This window comes from Emiliania huxleyi, assembly GCF_000372725.1.
Source record: "Emiliania huxleyi CCMP1516 unplaced genomic scaffold EMIHUscaffold_4, whole genome shotgun sequence".
NCBI lineage: Eukaryota > Haptophyta > Isochrysidales > Noelaerhabdaceae > Emiliania > Emiliania huxleyi.
The window spans coordinates 580,515-602,077 of record NW_005198966.1 but is presented as its reverse complement, the minus strand read 5'-3'; the positions used below and the strand labels follow the sequence as shown (position 1 = coordinate 602,077).

The following is a 21,563-nucleotide window of genomic DNA, read 5'->3' as shown; positions in this document are numbered from 1 at the left end:
GCCAGCGCTAGGCAGCTGCCGGCCACACTGGGCCGGATTTGCCGGTAACCGTCGCCGCACACTCCTACGTCCACGCCGCTGTGACGTCTGGCGACGAGGCGCCGGCCGCCAAGCTTCATCGCCAACGTGGTCGCTCGCTGGTCCTCTCGGCTCGGCCACGCGTCGGCTCAGCTCACACGAGCTCCAGACAGCCACCAGTCGCCACGCGCAAAGCGTACGGGTCGCCGGCTCCCTGTTGTGCTCTCACGCTGGCCGGCGTAAAACTGTACTGGCAGTTGTCATGCCGTACCCGTCGCGTTTCGAAAGGGAGCCCTCAATCGACGCGTCTACACGCACCGTGCCACCGCTCTCCACAACTGCTACCGTGGACATCAAGCTCCTCGACTCGATCTGCGGCTACGACGGCGCTCTAGCTGCTGGCTCTCGCGGGTGTCTGGCGACCCGCTCAGGCTTGCGAAACGGCCGGCCGCGGCGACGTGTTTCGAGCTCGCTGGCCTTCTCCGCGCGGCTGGGCCCGCCCCTAGTCGGGGCCGACCCGCCCAGTCACTGGGCAGCGCGTGCGCCGGCGTTCTGGACGACGGTGTGCCGATGCATCCGGGAGGCTCCGCGGGGCTGCTCTAGCAGCCTCGGGAGGGTCGAAAATCGAAGCCGGAGCGGCGGACCACGGAAGCTCCACGGACGGTGAGGCGGGCTGTGGTTGGCCCCCCCTGACCGGGCGAGGGAGTGGCGCCCCGGGAGTGCCGCTCCGGCGACGTCTGTGGCCTCCACGGTACCGTGACCGCGGTGCTCGCTCTCGCGGCCGTCTCACGACCCGCTCGAGACGAAAACCGGAGCGGACGGTGCGACGAACCGCGAGTGGGATGGTCTTCTCCGCGCGGCTGGGCCCGCCCCTAGTCGGGGCCGACCCGCCCAGTCACTGGGCAGCGCGTGCGCCGGCGTTCTGGACGACGGTGTGCTGGTGCATCCGGGAGGCTCCGCGGGGCTGCTCTAGCAGCCTCGGGAGGGTCGAAAATCGAAGCCGAAGCGGCGGACCACGGAAGCTCCACGGACGGTGAGGCGGGCTGTGGTTGGCCCCCCCTGACCGGGTGAGGGAGTGGCGCCCCGGGAGTGCCGCTCCGGCGACGTCTGTGGCCTCCATGGTACCGTGACCGCGCCGGCCTCGCTCGGGAGGCTCTTTCGGAGCCGTCGGCCTCCGAAACCGTCGCGTTGCTGCGCCTGGACGGCTTCGCTGCTCGCCAAACCCGTCGGCACCGTTCATATACACATGAATTGTGAGTGAACGCGCATTTTTCTGGTATTTAACTGAAATGTGCCGAAATGTTAGTTTCGATCTAGTCCTCACGGACACAAAACAGAGGCCTCCTATCACGGAGAAGCGACTAAGAGTCGCCGACGTGCGAGTTAAATGCCAGAAAAATGCGCCCGGAATCACAATTGATCCCGTCGACAAGGCGCCACAATCGCGGAGGTTTGGCGCGGGCGTGGAGGCGAGCATCGACGCCTCGACGGTTGCTCTTCAGAGGCCGAAAACAGGCGCCTGAAAAAGGAGAGAACGCGAGACTGATCACGCGCGCGGAAAAGCCCGAGGGGCGAATCTAAAGTGCCGAGGCGCTTGCTAATCACCCCAGCTAGGGCCACGGAGGCGCTCGCGGCAGGTCTCCGCGCGCGCGCTGGCCGGTGGCAGCTGATCTCGGGCGGCGGGCGGCGGGAATGGGCTCGGGCGGCACCTTTTGCCCTCAAAAGTCGTTCGAGAGTACCGGGTCGCGGCGGGAACGCGCCCATCCGCTCGATGGGTGTCAGGAGTCGATCGCCTGCGCCAGGAGCGAGCACGGGAGTCGTCGCGATGGGAGTCGTAGCGGCGTGGCGCTCGGCTTCGAGAGAGCGACGTGGGCGCGGCGGCGCGGGCGGCCGGTGGGGCGCGTGAGGTCCGAACCTTCGCGACGGGCAGGCTCGATACGGCCGCTGGCCGGGGCGGCCGCTCGACCGGCCGCCGCGGTCGTTCCGGCGGCGGCGTCGGCGTCGGCGTCGCGAGCGAACTGGCTCGCATTCGACGAGCGACCCTCTTCACAGAACCCGGACTGCCACCTTAAGAATTCTTATTTGTTCGGACACCACCAGAGGGAGAGAGAGAGAGCTCCACACGACGCTCCAGATGTCCTCCCTCACTCACTCACCCTGAACAGCACAGTCTGACTGATCTCTCTCCTCGTCTCTCCTGACTGACTGATCTACATGTATCTCTCCCTCCCTCCCACCCGAATTCTCCCACCCATCCCTCCCTCCCTCCCTCCCTCCCTATATCCCTCCCTTTTCGCCCTTCCTCTCTCCGCGCTGTACCCGGGTACTGGCCAGGAAGGAAGCAAGCGGCTCGCTCGGCGAAACTGCCATAGATAGTTGCGGAAACTTAAAACCGAGTTGTGGACCATCCCTGCTTTGCCAGGGCAAACCTATCTCAAGGGGGAGATACAAACTCTGGTTAAAGGTCCCTCTTTCTCCGTCACACCGCAAGATGCTGCCAGAAGGGGTACGACCCTCGGCTCCGCCTGCCTCGCTCCCTGCCCACCCCGCTGACCCCGGGCCCGCGGACCGTAGGCCTCGATCATCTTTTGGACCCACGAGCCGCACCTGCGCAAGGTGGCGCCAGTCGTTCTGAAGATCCCGATGAACTTGGCGATTCCTTTTCGAAAGTTCTGGAGCTCGGCCCGCCTCCAGAGACGGTGCGGCCGCCGCGCTGCTCGCCCTGCTTGCCACTACGCGCCCAGCGCCGTCGCGCCCCACCGCAGATGCGACCCGGCTTCGAGCTGTCAGACGAGTTCCAACCCGAGATCTGGCAGCCCGCCCCGCTCGTTGACCAATGCCTCCTCCTTTAGCACCTGCCAGCATTTCCCCTCACCCCGCGATGGCACCCGCAGGTTCAAACCCACGAGCTCATACACGTCCAGTGTTGCTCCCGCCCCCGTCACCTCCCACCGCGCCCAGCGGCTCTGGGAGAGACTCAAGACCATCCGTCTCGCTGACGGCCGCATGGTAATGCTCTCCAAGGCCACACCTCCCAGCTGACCACCACCCCCGACCCACCGGTGTGCTCGCCCGTGCACAGCTGCTGCCAGCTCGTGTCTTCGACCTCAATACCGCGTGAGCCTATTAGCCCGACAATATAGGGCCAACGCACCGGCTAATAGTACGAGCACGATGACACAACGCTTGAAAAACCATTCTGACGAGCCGCCGAGCATACTTGCGTGGACGTTTCGGGCTCCTATCCCCCGCCCCGGATCCGTGGGCGATCGCACACGCGGCTGGGGGGCACGGCGCGGAGGTGCCAGGTGGCGCTTACCACTGAAAAGGAGGTTTTGGAGCCCGCCTAAACGCGTCATAATAGCCGCACGTTTGCCCTCGCCGTGCCTTGCCATCTCCGAGCCGCGCCCCCTCCTTCAGTTTTAAGGCGAATCGGGTGCCGAACTCGGCGTCGACAGCTTTGGCTCGACATCTTTACCATTTTGGCGAGAAACGCATAAGCCGCCCCAGCGAAATGGCCGATACGGCCGGAATCGGAGGCAGCGCCGGGGCGGCTTATGCGTTTCTCGGGGTCGTGTGGTTTAGCCGGATATCGACCTGGTGTCCCGTGGGGAAGGTATTGAACTGCCTTAAAACGGAAGGGCACGTCCTGTTCACGCGATGGCCAGCCGTGGTGTGAGCCCGAAGGGTCGGCGAGAGTCGGCAGGCCAGCAGAGCCCTGGTCAATATTGGCTCTGACGCCGTGCCAGTAGTCGGCGCGCCGCGATCTGCATACCTGTTCGTACCTCTACAGTAGTGCGGCCACGTGTATTGCTGTTCGGCGAGCCGCGTTCCGCTCTCTCGACCGTGAGGCCAGTTGGCGGGCGCCTAAAGCGCCTGGTTTGTGCGTCGAGCGGTGAGCTCACAACAGACACCGTCCGAGCCCGATGCACGCCAGGCGTCTCATTCCAAGCCCACTACGCATTCCCACGCGCAGGCGCCGCTCGAACCCCACCTCTTTGAGCCGGTTACCCCGCGGCAAGGCAACTCGGCGCTCTCGATGTGCGCACTAGGCAGTCTCAACGCCGATTACAGCCGAGCGCGCACGACTCGTAGGCGTACCGGCGTGCCGCTGGCATACTACGCGACGGTGGAGGCGCGTGGGCTTGCTCAAAAGGCATGCATCTGTCGGAGAGCGTGCCGCAAGACCTGATGTGCCTCCGCTCCAGGTGTGTGGCAGTTCGATGGATCCAGTCTAGCGACCTCTACGTGACGATTGAGGACTGCTCTTCCCCTTTGGCCGAGCCTCCAGTCCCTGCCACCGTGCACCTGGCGCCAGAAAGCTGCATTTACATCCCGCACGCGCGATCGGCAGTCGAGTTACAACCCGCAGCTGTGCTGTGTGCGCGCGCACTCGAAAGTGGTTCGGCGATCTCTCGGCGACCACTCGTCGACTCGCGCTCAGACGCGAGGTGCGTGCTCGCCCGGCCCCCCGTGAGGGGACAAGGCCATTTTTAGCGAGATCGGGGAAATCACTCTCATCGCCCGCCGCTCACGCTTCCCTCCCTCTCCCGCGCCGCCGTATCCGGTCCTAGCCTGCGATACATTGAGACCTCACGCCCCGCGACTGTCTTCCACGCTCGCAGGCGGGCCTATCCGCCGTGCCACTCCATGCATGATCATCGCTGGGGGCAGCGGTGCTCGTGCGACTGCGGATTCGGCCTCACCTCACTGCCCTCTGGCCTGCAGCTGCACGTTGCCGGGGGCCATTCTCGAGCCCTCTGGCGAATGGGCCCAAATCCGGGCTCTGAGCACGCCTACTGCTGACGATCTATGTAGCTAGTGCGGTGGGGTCTGGCGCAGGTGCGCGAGACCGTCGCCACAGGGGGGGACGCGCGATTATGTGGGCGCTCCCGAGGGGGCGAAACCGCATGTTCAAGGGAAACCAGTCGAATTGCGCCCCCAAAATGGTCCTGAGCGGCTCCCACGACCTCCCCAACACCCGAGGTGCACGACACGACCGCTTGTTCGAACATTAGTGACACAAGTATTTATTCCTGTGGGTTGTGTCATCGTGTACGAGCATGAAGCGGTTTTCACGCGAGCCCCCGGCCTCGCCTAGGTACTACTACCAGCGCGTCGAGTGGGTTAACCTCCGTCCGTTGCCAGTCGCGGGCAACCCCCTTCCGATGGTCGAGGAGGCCGCCGAGATGTCGTGACAGCCAAGAATGCAACACGGCAAGAAGAGATGCTCCTAGAGATCCGCTCCTAGTACCTAGAGATGCTCCTAGAGATGCTCCTATCTAGATAGAGATGGCATCAGCATTCAGGGACCCGGGCATTCGCTGGTCGTAACGGCGTGCGTGCCTATTCGGGGGCGCCGCCTGTGCTGAGAGCGCATTGGTCGCACTTTATTTCAGTTTTGGCCATCCCTCTTGGGGGCTAGCGGAATTAGATCAGTCAACACACTAGGTGAGTGAGAGGGCTCTCTCTCACAGTCTTGGAGAACCCTGTCCACGCCTGAGGATTCTGCACTAGCGATTCTGCCACCCAAGACAGGATTCTGTATGCGGAGGCTCGAGAGGGATTCGTGTCCGTTTCTTCTGATTCTCACTCTCCTTTTCCGGTTCTGCCTACTCGATCTGATTCTGCCCGTCCCCTTTCCACGCACTCAGCCTCAGGGCAGGATTCCTCACCCAGCTTCCGTTTCTGCCTACTCGATCTGATTCTGTCCGTCCGATTCTCGCCTTATCAGATTCTGTCGCGCGGTTGCGGTTTCTGCCTCCGGATGCCGGAAAGGGAATTTTCCGCTCTGCCCGCCGATTTCTTGGCAACCCGGCCGCAATCAGGCCGGACTCTCGTTTCCTGATTCCTGTTTTTGCCCGTCGAGGGGCGGTAGCCCGGCCGGCCGGCCATCTGGGCATGCTCACTCAACCAATCACGCTCATGTGTACGCGCCGTATCCTCCGCGCCACCCACTTTGCCATCGAAGTGCGCTCCGCGCTCCGCACAGTACAGTCACTTTTGAATGGCGGCTCATCACACGTGCGTCAGAGATCTCATGGGCGGTGGCATGGTGGAGCCAGAGCAGTGCGCGGCCGATCTTAATTCTGGGCAGGCGGTCTCCCATTCCCGCGGGCGCTTGGTGCCGGGGGTTGAACGGCATGCCGGCGTCAGATGCAGCTTGGCGCCGGCCTGCGGCGACCCCGCAAGCGGTCGTTGGTGCTGCTCAGCGATGCTCACAGCGGCACGTCTGCTCTTTTGCTGTGGGGAGTGCTGTCTGATTGGGTCTCCAAGCCCGCGGGCTCGCTGTGAATGCACCCGCCAGCTAGGCAGCTCCGCGGCGGTGTGGGTGTAGATTGTGAATGAGCTTGCCTGCGGCGAGGGCGGTCGAGTGCACGGAGCTAAGTGCCTCGCCGTCCTCGCGGGAGTCGCTTAGGCGGCTCCCGTGGTGTACCTGTGTTAGTGCCAGTGCGCGCCAGTCCCGTGCCCAGTGTTGTGCGAGGGAAAGAAAAGAAAGAAAACACACAACCCAAGGGAGGGATGGGAGAACGGCACGCCGCCACCACACAGGGATTTTAAGGAGAGGAGTGTGGTGCGCTAGCCGTCGTGCGAGGGAGTTTTGTTGTAAAATCGTCCAAAATTCTTTTTGGCGCGAGCCGCCCGGTACTCGCGTAGGAGTCTGCCCAGTGTTGTGCGAGCCATGCATTATGCGCCCTAGTAGTCCACCGCTGCTGCTCCTCGTGCTTTGCGCCGCCGCGGCGGCCCGTCGGCTCACCGTCGTGCCTCAGCCAGCGCTCACCGACGCCGAGACTGGCGCCTTCACCGTCAACGCGTCGGTCGTGGTGCCTCGCTTCGACCCAGGCCCCAAAGCGCTCGACTTTCTGCGGCGCGAGGGCTACGTCGTCATCCGCGACGTCCTCAACGCCAGCGACCTCGCGCTCGCGCGGCGGCTCTTTTGGGCGTTTGTGGAGGGCGCCGGTGCTAGCTCCGCCGACCCTGCGAGCTGGCGGCGGGCGCTCTCTCCCAACCAGTACGGGATCGCGTGGGGGCTCGGCGCCGGGCAGAGTCGGCTCATGTGGCACGTGCGGACGCGGCCGCGGCTGCTGCAGATGTTTGCGCTCGTGTGGGGCACCGACGACCTCCTCACGTCGTTTGAGGCCTTCTCGCTGCTGCCGCCGCGCGAGGCGGAGGCGGGGTGGAGCCTCGCGGAGAGCTGGTTCCACACCGACCAGAACGGCAGGTCGCGGCCCGGCCTGCAGACGGTCCAGTCCTTCACCTCTCTCTGGCCGCAGGACGAGCGCTCGGGCGCCTTTGTGGTCGTGCCTCGCGGTTTGCCGCAGCGCCTTCCGGGAAGCCTCCAGGAACCCTCCCGTAGGCGCGTTCGTGGTCGTGCCTCAGTCGCACGCGCGGCACGAGGCGCTGACGCGGCGCGTGTACGCGGCGCGGCCGGGCACGTCGGACGAGCAGCAGTTCCTGATGGTTCCGTCGGGAGACCGCCTCCTCGCGACGCCGCACCCGCCTCACCTCGTGCGCTGCGGCGCGTGGAGAGACGCGGTGGGTCATGCCCGCGACACGTCCCTCGGACACGTCCGCGGCCGTGCCTTTCTAGGCGCGGGGGACGCCGTGCTGTGGGACTCGCGCACAGTGCACTGCAACACGCCGCCGCTGCTGGCGGGCGGCGGAGAGGCGGCGCGGGCGGCGGAGGCGCGGGGAGGGGAGGCGGCGGAGGCGGAGGCGGCGGAGGCGGAGGCGGCGGAGGCGGAGGCGGCGGAGGCGGTGATGGGGGCGGAGGAGGAGGCAGGGCAGGAGATTGAGGGGAGGCGGCCCGGGCGGGTGGTCGCCTACGCCTCCTTTGCGCCTCGCTCGCGGGCGGACAGTCGGACGGTCGTCCAGCGGCAGCGCGCCTTTGCCAGCGGGCAGACTTGCACGCACTGGCCCTTCGAGATGACCTGCCTCGAGCCACCGCAGGCCGTGGGCGAGCCAGCGGTGGATAGTCTCAGCGCCGGTGCGGCGAGCGAACAGGTTTTGAGACTGGTCGGGTTGACGGATCGTCAGTTGGCAGGAGCAACTGGAGCTTCTTTTTTGTAGATGAGGGCATACCCATGTGTACACCCAGAAAGAACCCTGCACAAAGATCGCAAGGGCGGGGACCTGTTCCTTTTTACCCATCTCACAGTAGAGAGGTGTCCGTTTGTATTTATTTATTTATGTGTACAAGTTAACAAATGCGGGAATGCAGGACGGCAGGATCCCGGGGGGTCCTCGCGCACGGCAGGCGAGCGCGCGGCGGCGGGGGGGGGGGGGGGGGGCCTTTGGGGGATGGGCCACCGGGCCTAAAGGGTAAAAGGAATACCCGCCCCAACTGCAAAAACCCCCTGGGTCGCCCGTTTCCAATCCCCACCCCCACGGGGCCAAAAAACGATTGAATTCCTCTAAGGAGTCCACCGATCGACCGCATCCCGGCCGGTAACCAAACCGGACACATGTTCCCGCGCGACCCGGGGAGTGTGGTGTGGTGGGGCACGGCAGATGAGCTCTGAGCCAACGCTATAAGTACGGCGAGCTTTTTACACGCTTCTTCGCTCTCAACAGTCGTGGACACCTACCACCTTCGAAGGCGTGCACATCGAACCAATGGCAGCTTTGTGCCAAAGATTTGTTCCCTCACAAACCCCACGCCGGCAGCTCCGCCACGCAGCGTCTGTCGACGTCGGCCGTTGTGAGCAATCGGGCGATCTCTTCAATGTCCGGCCCGGGGGGCGAGCGAGTGGCGAAGCGTATAAAGTTGATTGGGTCAGTCATAGAGCTTGAGATCAAGCCACGAGACGTACTTGTCGCGCGTGTCCCTCGAGGCGGCAGCGGCTGCCGGGTATCGGGATGCCAGTCAGGTGTGATCCAGAGCCGCTTGCGATCCGTGCGGCACGAGTCCGACAGGAGGCGTTCCCAGTTTGAGGGGCGCAGCTGCAGCTTGGCGAGTGCTCCAGCGTACCAACGGAAATGAACTTCGTCAGCTCGGAGAACTGTGTTTACTTTAAGGCCCTTGCCCTGCGAACGCGCACCCCCGGGGCTAGGGCTTTCTTGCCCGCAACCCGATCCCGATCATCCGGCCCGCTGGGTGCGCTTCTGAGCTCCCCGGCCCTGGATGTGAGGCTAATGATTGCACTCCAAGTGCTCCAAGTCAGCGGCACCTCCAACTCTCCCTCGAGACGCGCGGCACGAGTAGCACCCGACCCGTACGCTTCGCGAGCCACATGCCGACGGCCAGGACACGGGCCTGGTAGCGCAAGTCGCTGACGTGCGGCTCGCTCGAGATCTCTGACTGCGGCACGATCTGCAGGTACCGGCGAGGCTCATCATACGGCCGAGGACGAAAGACTGGCAGCTCTAGCGACCATTTTGGCCTCCATGTTGGCTCCATTTTCAGTGTATGTAGCTCTTACGAACATACCCGTAGGTGAACTGCTGACAGGGTTTGCGATGAGGAGCGATCCGAACGTGGTATTCGGGTGATCAGATCACTACCGCCGAAGCGCAAGCGCTTGGAGCAAGGGAACTGCCACGTATGGGTCCCAGACTAGCACCCCACCTCGCGGGCCGACGTTCTGGCCCAGCAAGGCTGCTGCGGAGCACTCGGGGCCGATGTTCTGGCCCAGCGAGGCCGCTGCGGGGCACCCGGCGGCACGGTTCGCTCATCATTTTTGGTACTTGTTTCAGACTTTTTCCAGGTGTCATCGCCGCCGCCGCTCACGCCGCCGCCGCCCTCCACCTCGCCCATGCCGCCGCCACCCCTCCACCTTCTCCCCACCGCCGCCGCCGCCGCTCACGCCTCCGCCGCCTTCCACCCCCGCCCACGCCTCCGCCTCCCTCCACCTCCCCCACACCGCCGCCGCCGCCGCCGCTCACGCCGCCGCCGCCCTCCACCTCGCCCGAGCCTCCACCTCCCTCCACCTCGCCCACACCGCCGCCGTCGCCGCTCACGCCGCCACCCTCCACCTCCCCCACACCGCCGCCGCCGCCGCTCACGCCGCCGCCGCCCTCCACCTCGCCCGAGCCTCCACCTCCCTCCACCTCCCCCATACCGCCGCCGCCGCCGCTCACGCCGCCGCCGCCCTCCACCTCGCCCACGCTTCCGCCGCCCTCCACCTCTCCCATGCCACCCCCGCCCTCCACCTCGCCCACCCCTTTGCCGCCACCCTCTCCTTCGCCGCCCCTCGCCCCCACCGCCCTCCTCCTCCACCCCTCGCCCTCCCCCCCGGCCTAGCGAACCACCCACCGCCCGCCCATGCCGACCTCCGCCCTCCCCCGCGGAGGTCATCGCGCGGGACCCCAAGGCAAAGTGCGCCAACGGCTCTGGCTGCAAATACATCCACGACGGCACCGGCGCCACGCCAACGCCAACGCCCGCCGACCCTCTCGCGGATCGCATCGCCGCCGCTAAGGCGGCGATCGCGCCGGGCACGCCGCCGTCGCTCGGCAAGCGCGCCAAGCCGCCGACCCCCAACTCAAGCGACGACCTCTAAGGCAACCTAGCTCTCTCTCACACACACATAGACCTGGACAGGCAAGGCACAGAAAAGGGGAGCGGGGCCCGACTCCAAGGAAAACCCCGTCGGCTGGGAAGGCTGTGAACTCGGCGCGGGCAGAAGGCTTCCCGCAGACGCTCAGCCCATAGCCGAGGCCCGGCTGAGCTGCCGACCCTCCCGCCTAATCCCCCAGACTGTCGCCTTAAACAGGACCCATTACACCGCCTCACACACACTCCCCCCTCAGGGCTAAGCAGTGCGCGGGCCCACCCGACTCTAGGCGAGGCGTCGACCACTCCTTCGGAATAGCTCTGTCAGTGGCTGCACTAGACGCCCATAGTGACGCGCGGCGCGGGCGGATGACTAGAGGAGAAAATGCGGAGATGCTAGCTCGCAGGTAGATGTGCTCAGCCAAGGGTAGGGATGAGGGGAATGTGTCAGTGCGAGGGGTGCACCAACCGCAGAGCGTTGTGTTTTGCCTTTGAAAACTGAACAGTTTTTTTGAGCTAGACTTCGTTGTTAATAGGAACAGTTTCTTTTACACCGTACTTTCTTCCCATATTCACGCGGTCACTAATCGCAACTAATCCGATCACTATATAGCACGTATAGTGTCGGTCCCGGACTCGAGCATACATTGATGCTCTATGGATGATGAGAAGTGCGCGAGGTCCAGGGGTCTCGCGCACCCTCCCGCTTTTGTTGGTACCAGCGCGCCGCGAGCCACCAGCGTTAGGCGGGCTCGTCTGGCGCGTGCCCAGTCCAGTCTGGATCGTACTTTACGAAACGTGCGTCCTCCGCCTCGTTTCACGGTGGCGCCATGTGTGTTCATGCGCGGGGGTGCTGGGCACCTCTTCTTCTCTCGTGACCGTTGAGCTCGGTATGTGAAGAATTTTACCATACAAGCCCCTCTATGTGAAGAAAGGCTACCGCCCCACTCGTACCTCGCGGGGCTATCGCTCAACCGACCCAGGCACCACTTGCAACAGCTCTCTCGCGCCGAGCTGCCGACGAGTAGATCATGACGGTCACGACGACGAGAGCCGCGGCCCACGAACCGGCCGAGCAGCCCAAGGACGAGATTGGCGCCTCCGAGTTCATCCGCAAGTACCCGAGCTACGACGGCCGCGGCATCATCGTCGGTGTGTTCGACACCGGCGTCGACCCGGGTGCACCAGGCCTTCAGACGACGAGCGACGGCAAGCCCAAGATGATTGACCTCGTCGACTGCACCGGCTCCGGAGATGTGGACACGAGCAAGGAGACCGAGCTCGAGGCCGACGGCACGTTGAAGGGCCTGAGCGGCCGCTCGCTCACCGTGCCTGCAGAGTGGCCAGATCGGGCTGCGGGCACCAAGTACCGTCTCGGCCTCAAGCGCGCGTTCGAGCTCTACCCGCGGCCGCTCGTGGCGCGCGTCAAGGCCGAGCGGCGGCGGCGGCACGACGAAACGCAGCGGGCCGTCGCCGAGGAGGAGCGGCGCAAGGCTGCACTCGGGCCTCCTCTGACTGCAGAGGGCGAGGCGGGCCTTGACGCCTCCGCAGACCAGTTTCGGAGCCCGGCCCGTAGGCCCCTCCCGACGGCAGAGGGCGAGGCGGGCCGCAAGGGCGCCGAGCTGGCGGCGCGCGTCTCGGCGCTGGACGCGTGCGACAAGGCGTACGAGGACGGCGGGCCGGTGTACGACGTCCTGACGTACAAGGACGAGTCGGGCGTCTGGCGCGTGTGCGTCGACACCAGCGAGCGGGGCGCTCTGGGCGAGGCGGCTCTGCTCGCCCCGTTCCGGTGGCCGGGCACGAGCAGAGCGGTCTCCACACGGGACGTTCCCCGAGCCTTCTCGGAGCCCTCCTCTAGGGTCGAGGGCAAGTACGGCACGCTCGACGCCGCCGACGCGGCGAGCGGCGCAGAGACGCTATGCAACTTTGCGGTCGAGGTTGCTGTAGGAGGAGAGGAGACGAGAGGAGAAGGCTCTGCGCTGTGCGGGCGTTCGACCATGCGCCGTCCTCGAAGCTTCTCTGCACTGTTGCCTGCACCTGCTCTGCACCTGCTCTGCACCTGCTCTGCACCTGCTCTGCTCTTGCCTGCCTGCAGCTTGTCTTGCTTGCACCCTGTCTGGGCCTTGCCGCAGGTTGCCGCCGACGGCGCGAGGACCACGCTGTGTGTCGACGCCGGCTCGCACGGCACGCACGTGGCGGGCATCATCGGAGCCCACTTCCCGGACGCACCTGAGCTGAACGGCATCGCGACCGTTGCTGCCGCGTCGTCCTGCTCTCGGGAGCCGGACCCTTCCCGGACCCATCCTCGTAGGCATCGCGCCGGGCTGCCAGATTGTCGGCTTCAAGATTGGCGACACACGGCTCGACGGGATGGAGTCGGGCCCACCTCTTCCAAGACCTCTCCCAGACCTTTCCTGGAGCCCTCCTGCAGGCTCGACGGGATGGAGACGGGCACCGCGCTCGTCCGCGCGCTCGGCGCCGCCATCGAACGAGGCGTGCACACAACCCGCCTCCCCTCTCTGGGCAGCCCCTCGGGAATCACTCGAGGGAATCACGAAGCCTTCCTCCCCTCCCCTCCCCCTCCCCTCCCCCTCCCCTCCCCCTCCCCTCCCCTCCCCCTCCCTCCAGGCGTGCACATCATCAACCTCTCGTTCGGCGAGTACGCAAAGGTGCGACGGCCTCGGCCAGCACCTCGGCCAGCACCTCGGCCAGCACCTCGGCCACACCTCGGCTACATCTCGGCTACATCTCGGCTGTATCTCGGCTGCATCTCGGCTGTATCTCGGCTGTATCTCGGCAAAGGTGGACGACATCGGACGCTTCACGGCGGCCGCCAACCTCGCCGTCCACAAGCACGGCCTCCTCTTCGTGACTTCGGCGGGCAACAACGGGCCCGCTTCTCTCGGCATGCCCTCTCCAAGCCGCCTCGGGCCCCTCCTCTGAACCGTCCTCCTCCTCGCGCGCCAGGCCTGCCCTCTCGACGGGCGGTGCGCCCGGCACCTCCTCCTGCTGCATCGCCGTCGGCACTTGCTCCTCCTCTTGCCGCCGCAGCCTTCTACCCCCCCCGAGGAGCCGTCTCGGAGCCTCCTCACAGGCGCCTACTGCTCCTCGGCGATGATGGGGCCTCAGTACTCGCTCCGCGCCAAGCTCGCTCGCCTCCGGTGCACGTGCTGCTCTCTCCCCAGACCCCCGCAGACCGTTCCTGGAGCCTTCCTGCAGGCTCGCCGACATCCAGTACACTTGGTCCTCCCGCGGACCAACCTATGACGGCCACCTCAACGTGCGCCCGGCGGGGCCTTCTCTGACCGTCTCTGAACCTGATCTGAACCGTCCCATCCCTCGCGCCGCAGGTGAGCGTCTCTGCGCCCGGCGGGGCCATCGCACCCGTCCCCAACTGGACGCTGCAGGGCCGCCAGCGCATGAGCGGGACGTCCAGTTGGAAGTGTCTAGGAAGTGTCTAGGAAGTGTCTAGGCCGCCAGCTCATGAACGGGACGTCGATGGCGTCGCCAAACGCGTGCGGCGGCATCACGCTCCTGCTGTCTGCGCTCGCGGCGCGCGGCGAGCGCTGGTCGCCCGCGTCGGTCCGGCGCGCCATCGCCACATGTCGAGAGTGCGCGCCATTCTGCTCATTGCGTTCACACCTGTTTAGATCCGGCGCGCCATCGAGACGACGGCACTTCGCACGCCAAACGCCACGGGCAGCGCGGTCGAGGTCTGGGCGCTCGGGCGCGGGCTGCTGCAGGTTGGCGCGGCGCTGAGCTGGCTCGAGGAGCACGGCGGGCACGCCCACTGTGACGTGCGCTTTGAGCTCAGCGCCACGACGCACGGCTGCTCGACCGCCGCGGGCGCGGGTGCGCGCGGCGTCTACTTACGCGAGCCGCAGCACTCGAGCGCGTCGGAGGTTGGTGTCGACGTCTTCGTGCGCCCGAGGCTGCACGAGGAGGCGCCCAACGCACAGCGCGTCTCCCTCGACGTCGGCGTCACGCTGCAGCCAAGCGCGCCGTGGTTGAGTTGCGCGCCGTTCCTCGCGCTCACGCACGGCGGCAAGGGCTTCAACCTCAAAGTGTCGCCCGGCCAGCTTCCGCCTGGCGCGCACTACGCCGAGGTGGCGGGCCACGACTCGTCTTCGCCGCGGCGCGGCCCGCTCTTCTCGCTCCCCGTCACCGTCTGCAAGCCGCACGCGAACCTCGCCGCGCCGCACGCGCCGTGCCACGTCGCCTTCGAGCGCGTCGCCTTCTCCCCCGGCCACATCGAGCGCCGCTTCGTCGTCCCGCCGCGGGGCGCGACTTGGGCGACGCTGACGTTGCGCGCTCGGGGGGCGCCGCGCTCGCGCGAGCCGGCGGGCAGCGTGGTCTACATGTACTCGCTCACGCAGCTGCTGCCACAGAAGCACATCGGCCAGTCGTCTGAGACCCGGCGCGTCACCATGGGCGTGCCTGACGAGGCGCAGGGGGCTGGCGCGCCGGCGACGGAGTACGTCTCGACCGTCGCGTGCGTCGGCGGCGTGACGCTGGAGGTTGCGGTGGCGCAGTGGTGGATGTCGCTCGGCGAGACGGAGCTCGACGTGCGGCTCGACTTCTTCGGCCTCTCGCCCTCGGCGGAGCAGCCCACGCTCGACGCGCGGGCGCACGGCGCCCTGCCGCGACCCTTCTCGGAACCTTTTCTCTTAGGTGGAGCAGCTCACGCTCGACGGGCGGACCCTCTTCAGCTCGCTCGAGCTACACTCCTTCCGCCGGACGTCGGTCGACGCCCGAGGGCTTTGTCCGAGACGCTGGCGCGGCGGACACGTCCATGACGCGTCCACGACGTGTCGACAGGTCGAGCCGGAGGGTTCGCTCAAGACGCTGCGCCGCGCGTGCCGCCCGCTCCAGGCGAAGCTCGTCCCGCCCGCCGCTCCGTGCGGCGACGTCGGCATCGGCGACGCGGGCGTCGGCGGCAAGACGCCGATCTACGACTACCTCCTCTCGTACAAGTTCGCGCTCAAGGAGGCGTGCGAAGGCGTGACGGTCCGCTTCCCGTCGCTCTCGGCGCAGCTGTACGAGAGCGGGTACGAGGCGCAGCTGTGGGCTCTCTTCGACGCGCACAAGCGGCTGCTGCGCTGGGGCGACTACTACGTCGACAAGACAAAGCTCAAGGCCGGAGAGTACGAGGCGCGCGCCGAGAGACGCCGCAGCTGGAGATGCGCTCCTCGCACTCGTCGGCCGTCTCTCGGCCCAATCTCTCTCGGCCCAAAGGCGGTCGCTCGACGTGCTCATCGTGCCGCTGCATCCTGCAGGTGCGGCTCCAGCTGCGGCACGACTCGCCCGCGCATCTCGAGAAGCTCAAGGACATGCCGATGGTGGTTGACCTGCAGATCGCGCCCGTCGCCCTCTCCTTCCACTGGAGCCGCGCCTCCGCCCTCGACGACCCCGCCGCCGGCCCGAAGCCGCCTCTGCGCCGCCTCCTCGAGCCGCACACACGCGTTGCGCTGCACGTGGCGTCGCCGGCCGCGCCCGCCATCGCCGAGCCGGGAGACACGCTCCTCGGCTCGGCCACCTTCGCCAAGCTGTCCTCCGAGGGGGTCGGCGCTGGCAAGCGGCCCGGCGGCTGGCCAGTGACGCTGTTCGTCCCGCCGGCCGCCAAGAAGGAGGAGCCGCCCAAGCCGGCGTCCATGGACAAGGAGGACGAGACGGCGCCGCATCGGATGGAGGCGGCGCTGCGCGCGCTCAAGATCTCGCAGCTGGTCAAGCTGTCGCCAAAGTGCAAGCCGCCAAAGGAGCCGGCCGCCGCTGGCGAGGCTGCGCCGCTGCCGCACGAGGCGGGCGGCGGCGAGGCGGACGAGGAATTGGCGGCAAGGGGCACCGATCCTCACGCGTGTGGCGGGGTGTGAGCAGGCGGCGGCGGCTAGGTACGAGGCGCTGCTCGCCGAGCTGCGCGCCGAGTGCGCCGCGGCGGCGGCGCCGCCCGACGCGCCTCCGGAGGTGCCGCCGCTGCTGCCGCTGCTGCAGGCGCACCTCGAGCACGCAGAGGCCATGTCGGAGGGGCGGCGGGCCGGCGAGGAGCTGCTGCGCGGAGTAGTGGCGGCGGCGGACGAGGCGCGGCTTTGCCCCGCTGCCCCTCCCTTGGGCGCGCGCCCCCGCAACGCTGAGCACCGCCCGCCTCGCCCGCCTCGCAAGGTGCTCTCGCTGCTCGACGCGACGCAGATCGCGGCGGCGCTCGGCGTGCCCCACGTCGACCCGGACGACAAGCGCGCCAAGCAGCGGCGCGAGGTGGACGAGGCGCAGAAGAAGGCGCGTCGCGGCCCTCCGCCTCGAGGCCGTGTCGGTGACATGTCCCGGACGTGTCCCTGACATGGCCTGAAGGCGCTCGTCGGCGCGCTCCACCTCAAGGCCGCCGCCCTCGCCGACTTGCACAAGGTGGCGGCGGCGGCCGGCGCGGGCGACGGCGCGGGCGACGGCGCGGGCGACGGCGCGGGCGACGGCGCGGACAGCAAGGCGGCACTCGAGGCGCTCGACGCCGCCGTCGCGGCGCTGCATCGCTGGGCGGCCAAGGAGGAGCACTGGAAGCTGCTCGTCGCGTGGCACCGCGCGCACGGCTACGCAGCGACGGCGCTGGCCGCCCTCGACGAGCACCTCGCCAAGGAGAAGGGGCCGCCGCCAAAGGAGAAGCTCGAGCTGAGGCTCGATCTGCGTGAGCTCGGGGGAAGAGGCGCGTCCGCGACATGTCCGTGACACGTCAATGACACGCCCCTCAGGCTCGAGCTGCTACGCGAGCTCGGCTGGCAGCACTGGGTGGACAATGCGAAGGCGCTGCTCCTGCTCAAGTACCCGCAGAGCTACCCGCCGCCTTTCAACTCCGTGTGAGGCGGGCGCGCGGGTCGCGGGCGGCGGGCGCATTTTGCGGGTGGCGCTTCCAGCACACAACGCGTGTGACAAATATGTATAATATGTCCAAATTTCACAAAATCAAAAGGCTGAAATTGAAATCCGCATCTCTCGCGCAACAAACTTGGCAACTCGCACGTGTTCACTCATCTCATCTTTTGTGTGTGCATGGCAATTTCTCGACACCTAGAGGCCGCATGCCGCCAGCCACTCCACCATCGCGCTATTTATTAGCTTCGGATTCTCGTGAAAAATCCAGTGATCGCCCGTCCCAGAAACCACGCGGCCATGCGGGGTGGACTCAACGAACTCCAGCCACGCATTGTCAAAGAACAACGACTCTTTCCCTCGGGGCTTGCCTCTCGTCATGTTGCCCCAGACAAAGAGCAGGGGCTTCGTCTTTGGAGGGCGCAGCTTCGGGACGAGGCCGCGAAAGGACACATTTGTGGCGTACGGCCAAGCGGTCCGCCACGTGGCACAGTCGGGACACGGTGCATCCCAGTAACGCGCCGAGGTCATGCTCGGGATGCTGTTGTGTGTGTCAAAGGCGATGGCGTTCTGGCCCTGGTACGTGACGTTTGGGTGGCCGCCCGAGCCGATGTCAAAGGAGATCGTTCGGTTCATCAGGTGTGGATGCTGCCACATGAGCTGGTAGCCCACGAAGCTACCCCAGTCGTGAATGACGAAGGTGGTGTCCACAAGCCTCGCAGCCTCCATCGTGGCCGCGAGCTTGTCAATCGTCGTCTGAAGCGTGAGCTCTTCCAGCGGTGCGTTCGGGAGATCCGGATGAAAGTTCTGCCATGTCGCCGCGACGCACCGGAACCGAGCCGCAGGGCCGTAGCACAGCCCGCCAAACTGTGCGGCAAACTCGGCTCCACTGTCGGGCCAGCCGTGCACGAAGAAGAGAGCAGGCTTTGTCGGATCGCCAAGCGACAGCGTCGGAAGAGGGGCCGTGAGGTCGGACGTCACCTCGGCCTTCACGCTTTCGCACGGCGGTAGGTTGGCCGCGGCCGTGCCCGTGGGGTAGTACACGTCGCAAAAGTACTTGTCCAGCAGGGTGTCGGCGCCTGCCGACGTCAACGGGCGACCTGGAGGTTTGAGCGCCGCGTTGGCGGTCGGCAGCGGCGCCGCCTGGATGACGGAGAGAGCACGGGCCCTTCAGGCGCGGGCTTATAAGGAGGTTGAGACTGGTTGAGACCGTGTGCATGCGGCGTTCTGTCCGCGCACCAGAGCAACCGCAATGCTGGCGGCGAGGACGGAGCGAGTGGCGGCGAGCATCGGGCCTCGACAGCAGCTCCTCCCTCCCCTTGCGCTCGGAAATAAAAGAAATACCTTTTTCGGCGGGGTTGCGGCGTTGGCGAGGGCCGGTGAGGCGGCACCCCGCGCGGCGCGTTCATCGCCCTCCACGCCGACCCCTGCGCGCACCGCTCATCTTGGCCCTCCTGGGGTTACTCTCGCGCTCGCGCAGGACCCGGGGGACTCCCTTCCCCCCACCTCCGACGGGTTAGGTCGGTGCTGCGCCCCTTGGCGCCTGTGCATATCGCGTGCCCGCCCGCCAAGGCTGGTGCCAAGGCCAAATCAACTGCCAAGGCTGGTGTGCCAGGGCCAAATCATGGCTGGTGCCAAGGCTCAAAGGCTCTCCTCTCCATCTCTCCTCCCCTCTCTCTCCACTCTCTCCACTTTCTCCCTCCCTCGCCCCTGAGACTCTCAAGAGTTTTTGCCGCAACAAGGGGGGGGGGGAGGGGGGGCGCCCTTCGGCGCTCGGCGGGCTTTACGCGCGGGGCTGTCCCGCTCCCCTTCCAGCAAAGGCCTGTCGACCTGCTTGGGCAGCTCTCTGCTGGCGCCGTGGCACGATCTGACACAACGCGAGAAAGCGAAAAACAGCTTTCCAAAGCAGAGCACTCTATACGGTACATTCATGTCTGTCGGGCTCGGGGTTCGGACATCACAGCCATGCATCAGTCTCATCCGTCCCGAATTCGCCCCTCGCAACTCTCGCCTACGTCGCAGGTGGCGAGCGTCGGAGGGCCGCCCAAGCCACCACCAGTGCCGGCGGCGCGAATAGGCACGTGTGCGACGCGGCAACACGGAACCTTGCACCCTTCGCCCTTCTCATCACTGCCCCGGCGCCCACGCCTCGACCTTCTTGGGCAGCAGCTGGTTCGACAGGTCCTCTCCGTGGCCTAGGCAGCCGTGTTCGCCCTGGCCCCACGTGAAGACGGCACTGTCAGCGGTGATGGCGAGGCTATGCTGCCACGCAGCCGCTACGGACACGAAGCGCTGCCCCGCCAAGGCCTCGAGCTTCTTGGGCAGCAGCTGGCGCAGCTCGTCGCCGTGGCCCAGCTGGCCTTCGTCTCCGCTGCCCAAGCTCCAGACGGCGCCGTCGGCGGCGAGGGCGAGGCTGTGCCCGCCTCCAGCCGACACAGCGACGACGCGCTGCCCTGCAAAGGCCTCGACCTTCTTGGGCAGCCGCTGGTCCTGCTCGTCGCCGTGGCCCAGCTGGCCTTCGTCTCCGCTGCCCCAGCTCCAAACGGCGCCGTCGGCGGTGAGGGCGAGGCTGTGGGAGTATCCAGCCGACACAGCGATGACGCGCTGGCCAGCCAAGGCTTCGACCTTCCTGGGCCGCAGCTGGCGCTGCAGGTCGCCGCGGCCCAGCTGGCCACCGTCACCAAAACCCCAGCTCCAGACAGCTCCGTCGGCGGTGATGGCGAGGTTGTGGAAGCCTCCAGCCGACACAGCGACGACGCGCTGGCCAGCCAACGCCTCGACCTTCTTCGGCAGCAGCTGGTGCTGCCTGTCGCCGTGGCCCAACCGGCAAAGGCCTCCATAGCCCCAGCTCCAGACGGCACCGTCGGCGGCGAGGGCGAGGCTGTGCATGCCTCCAGCCGACACAGCGACGACACGCTGGCCAGCAAAGGCCTCAACCTTCGTGGGCAGCAGCTGGTCCTGCAGGTCGCCGTGGCCCAGCTGGCCGTAGTCTCCATCGCCCCAGCTCCAGACACTGCCGCCGGCGGTGAGGGCGAGACTGTGCCTCCCTCCAGCCGCCACGCTCACGGCACGCTCGCCGCCCAGCGGGGAAGGGAGGCGGGTCGGCGTGTTGAGCCGCGTCACGCCCTCGCCGTGCCCGAGCAGCCCTGGAGAGTAGGACGGAGAGCCGCACGACGAGAGCCGCCCCTCGCCGACGATGAAGACGCTGTGCTGTTCGCCTGCCGCCGCCCTCGCCGGCGGGTTGGACTCGCACAGAAGCGCAGCGAAGCACAGCCAACGCACGGCGCAGCCCTCCCCCTCTGGCAGCGCCGGCAGCTCGTAGCCGCGCTCTTGCGCCCACAAGCGGATGGCCTCCAGCGCAAGCGAGGCGTGGAAGAGCAGCGAGACGGCCGCGATGCGAGCGATGTCGAGGGGGCCGTCGCAGCGAGAGATGGCGCGCACGAGGAGTTCCGTGGGTAGGTCGAGGAGGCGGGTGGGCGGCGGCGTGTCTGGCGAGGGAGCGGCGGTGGATGCGGAGGCGAGGCGGCGCGAGCGGCGGCGCGGCGGGGTGGACATCGCAAAGAAAAACTCGAGAAAACGGCGCCACACGATTCGCGCGACAGGCGAGGCGCGGGCGACGGCTTCCTCAGAAACCGTCGCCCGCACCACCGGAGCAGTCACACCACTCCCACTCCGGCGCCCACCCGCCACCCACTCCCCACCCCGTGTGTGTTCTCGAGGTTCTCGAGGTGGATATCCTTTGGCCGCGTTGGGTAGCGAGTGTGTGTGAAACCGCCTCCGACTCGACGCGCGCGTCGCAGGAATCTGAGGCGGCAGGCGGCGTCGCGGGCGGCAGCTGTGGCGGCTCGACGGTGGAGGTGGAGGCTGGTAGCTGTGGTGGACCTTTGAGTTATTTAATTAATGGTCGAGTACGAGGACTGGGGGTTCAACCGGGAGGCAGGGGGTTCGACCTGGCGACGGAGGACCGTGGGCCATCGCGGGGACCAGCCCGTCCGGAGGGCGCGGTGGAAAGATCCGGATGGTCTTCACGCTGGTGGGAGGCACCGAGGCACTTGGAGCACTTGGAGTGCAGTCATCAACCGCACATCCAGGAGCGGCCGCACACTGCTCGGTACCCCCCCTGCGCATCTAAAGTCATGGCCGACCCCCCCCCCCAGCAGCAGCGCTCTGCTGCTGGGGGGGTCGGGACCCCCCCCCC

At 66.8% G+C, this 21,563-nt stretch overlaps 4 protein-coding genes across 4 annotated transcripts; 3 read left to right on the top strand and 1 right to left on the bottom strand.

Moving 5' to 3' along the window:
- Window positions 1–6,707: 6,707 nt before the first annotated feature.
- EMIHUDRAFT_196086 (hypothetical protein) lies at window positions 6,708–8,179 on the top strand (the record flags this gene model as incomplete). The annotated part of the gene is made up of 4 exons (XM_005770419.1): window positions 6,708–7,329; window positions 7,376–7,479; window positions 7,807–8,005; window positions 8,094–8,179. The coding sequence occupies 4 exons, from the start codon at window positions 6,708–6,710 to the stop codon at window positions 8,177–8,179; spliced, it is 1,011 nt and encodes a 336-aa protein (XP_005770476.1).
- An 818-nt stretch (window positions 8,180–8,997) lies between these two features.
- On the top strand, window positions 8,998–10,520 carry EMIHUDRAFT_196085 (hypothetical protein; the record flags this gene model as incomplete). Its single annotated transcript, XM_005770418.1, has 5 exons — window positions 8,998–9,006; window positions 9,072–9,115; window positions 9,470–9,560; window positions 9,654–9,725; window positions 10,311–10,520. 5 exons carry the CDS (start codon window positions 8,998–9,000, stop codon window positions 10,518–10,520), a joined length of 426 nt encoding a protein of 141 aa, XP_005770475.1.
- A 2,198-nt stretch (window positions 10,521–12,718) lies between these two features.
- EMIHUDRAFT_447922 (hypothetical protein) lies at window positions 12,719–17,403 on the top strand. The gene is made up of 18 exons (XM_005770417.1): window positions 12,719–12,754; window positions 12,825–12,873; window positions 12,945–13,006; window positions 13,142–13,182; window positions 13,316–13,404; window positions 13,481–13,536; window positions 13,608–13,659; window positions 13,733–13,793; window positions 13,864–13,921; window positions 13,986–14,095; window positions 14,164–15,078; window positions 15,185–15,256; window positions 15,332–15,628; window positions 15,790–16,377; window positions 16,502–16,567; window positions 16,670–16,783; window positions 16,856–17,172; window positions 17,248–17,403. The coding sequence occupies exons 3-18, from the start codon at window positions 12,955–12,957 to the stop codon at window positions 17,354–17,356; spliced, it is 2,997 nt and encodes a 998-aa protein (XP_005770474.1). The 5' UTR covers window positions 12,719–12,754; window positions 12,825–12,873; window positions 12,945–12,954; the 3' UTR covers window positions 17,357–17,403.
- Window positions 17,404–17,439: 36 nt separating this feature from the next.
- On the bottom strand, window positions 17,440–18,674 carry EMIHUDRAFT_420372 (hypothetical protein). Its single transcript, XM_005770416.1, has 2 exons — window positions 18,605–18,674; window positions 17,440–18,508 (listed from the first exon to the last, which is right to left on the bottom strand). The coding sequence occupies exons 1-2, from the start codon at window positions 18,653–18,655 to the stop codon at window positions 17,564–17,566; spliced, it is 996 nt and encodes a 331-aa protein (XP_005770473.1). The 5' UTR covers window positions 18,656–18,674; the 3' UTR covers window positions 17,440–17,563.
- Window positions 18,675–21,563: the final 2,889 nt, after the last annotated feature.

What these genes read in the sequence shown, in the direction of transcription:
- EMIHUDRAFT_420372 (XM_005770416.1), bottom strand. Translation starts at nt 18,655, where the DNA reads ATGCTCGCCGCCACTCGCTCCGTCCTCGCCGCCAGCATTGCGGTTGCT. An exon ending in CCAGCATTGCGGTTGCTCTG is followed by an intron (nt 18,509 to 18,604) that starts GTGCGCGGACAG and finishes TCCGTCATCCAG; the next exon opens with GCGGCGCCGCTGCCGACCGC.
- EMIHUDRAFT_447922 (XM_005770417.1), top strand. Translation starts at nt 12,955, where the DNA reads ATGGAGACGGGCACCGCGCTCGTCCGCGCGCTCGGCGCCGCCATCGAA. An exon ending in CCCCAACTGGACGCTGCAGG is followed by an intron (nt 13,922 to 13,985) that starts GCCGCCAGCGCA and finishes GGAAGTGTCTAG; the next exon opens with GCCGCCAGCTCATGAACGGG. An exon ending in TGGACGAGGCGCAGAAGAAG is followed by an intron (nt 16,784 to 16,855) that starts GCGCGTCGCGGC and finishes CATGGCCTGAAG; the next exon opens with GCGCTCGTCGGCGCGCTCCA.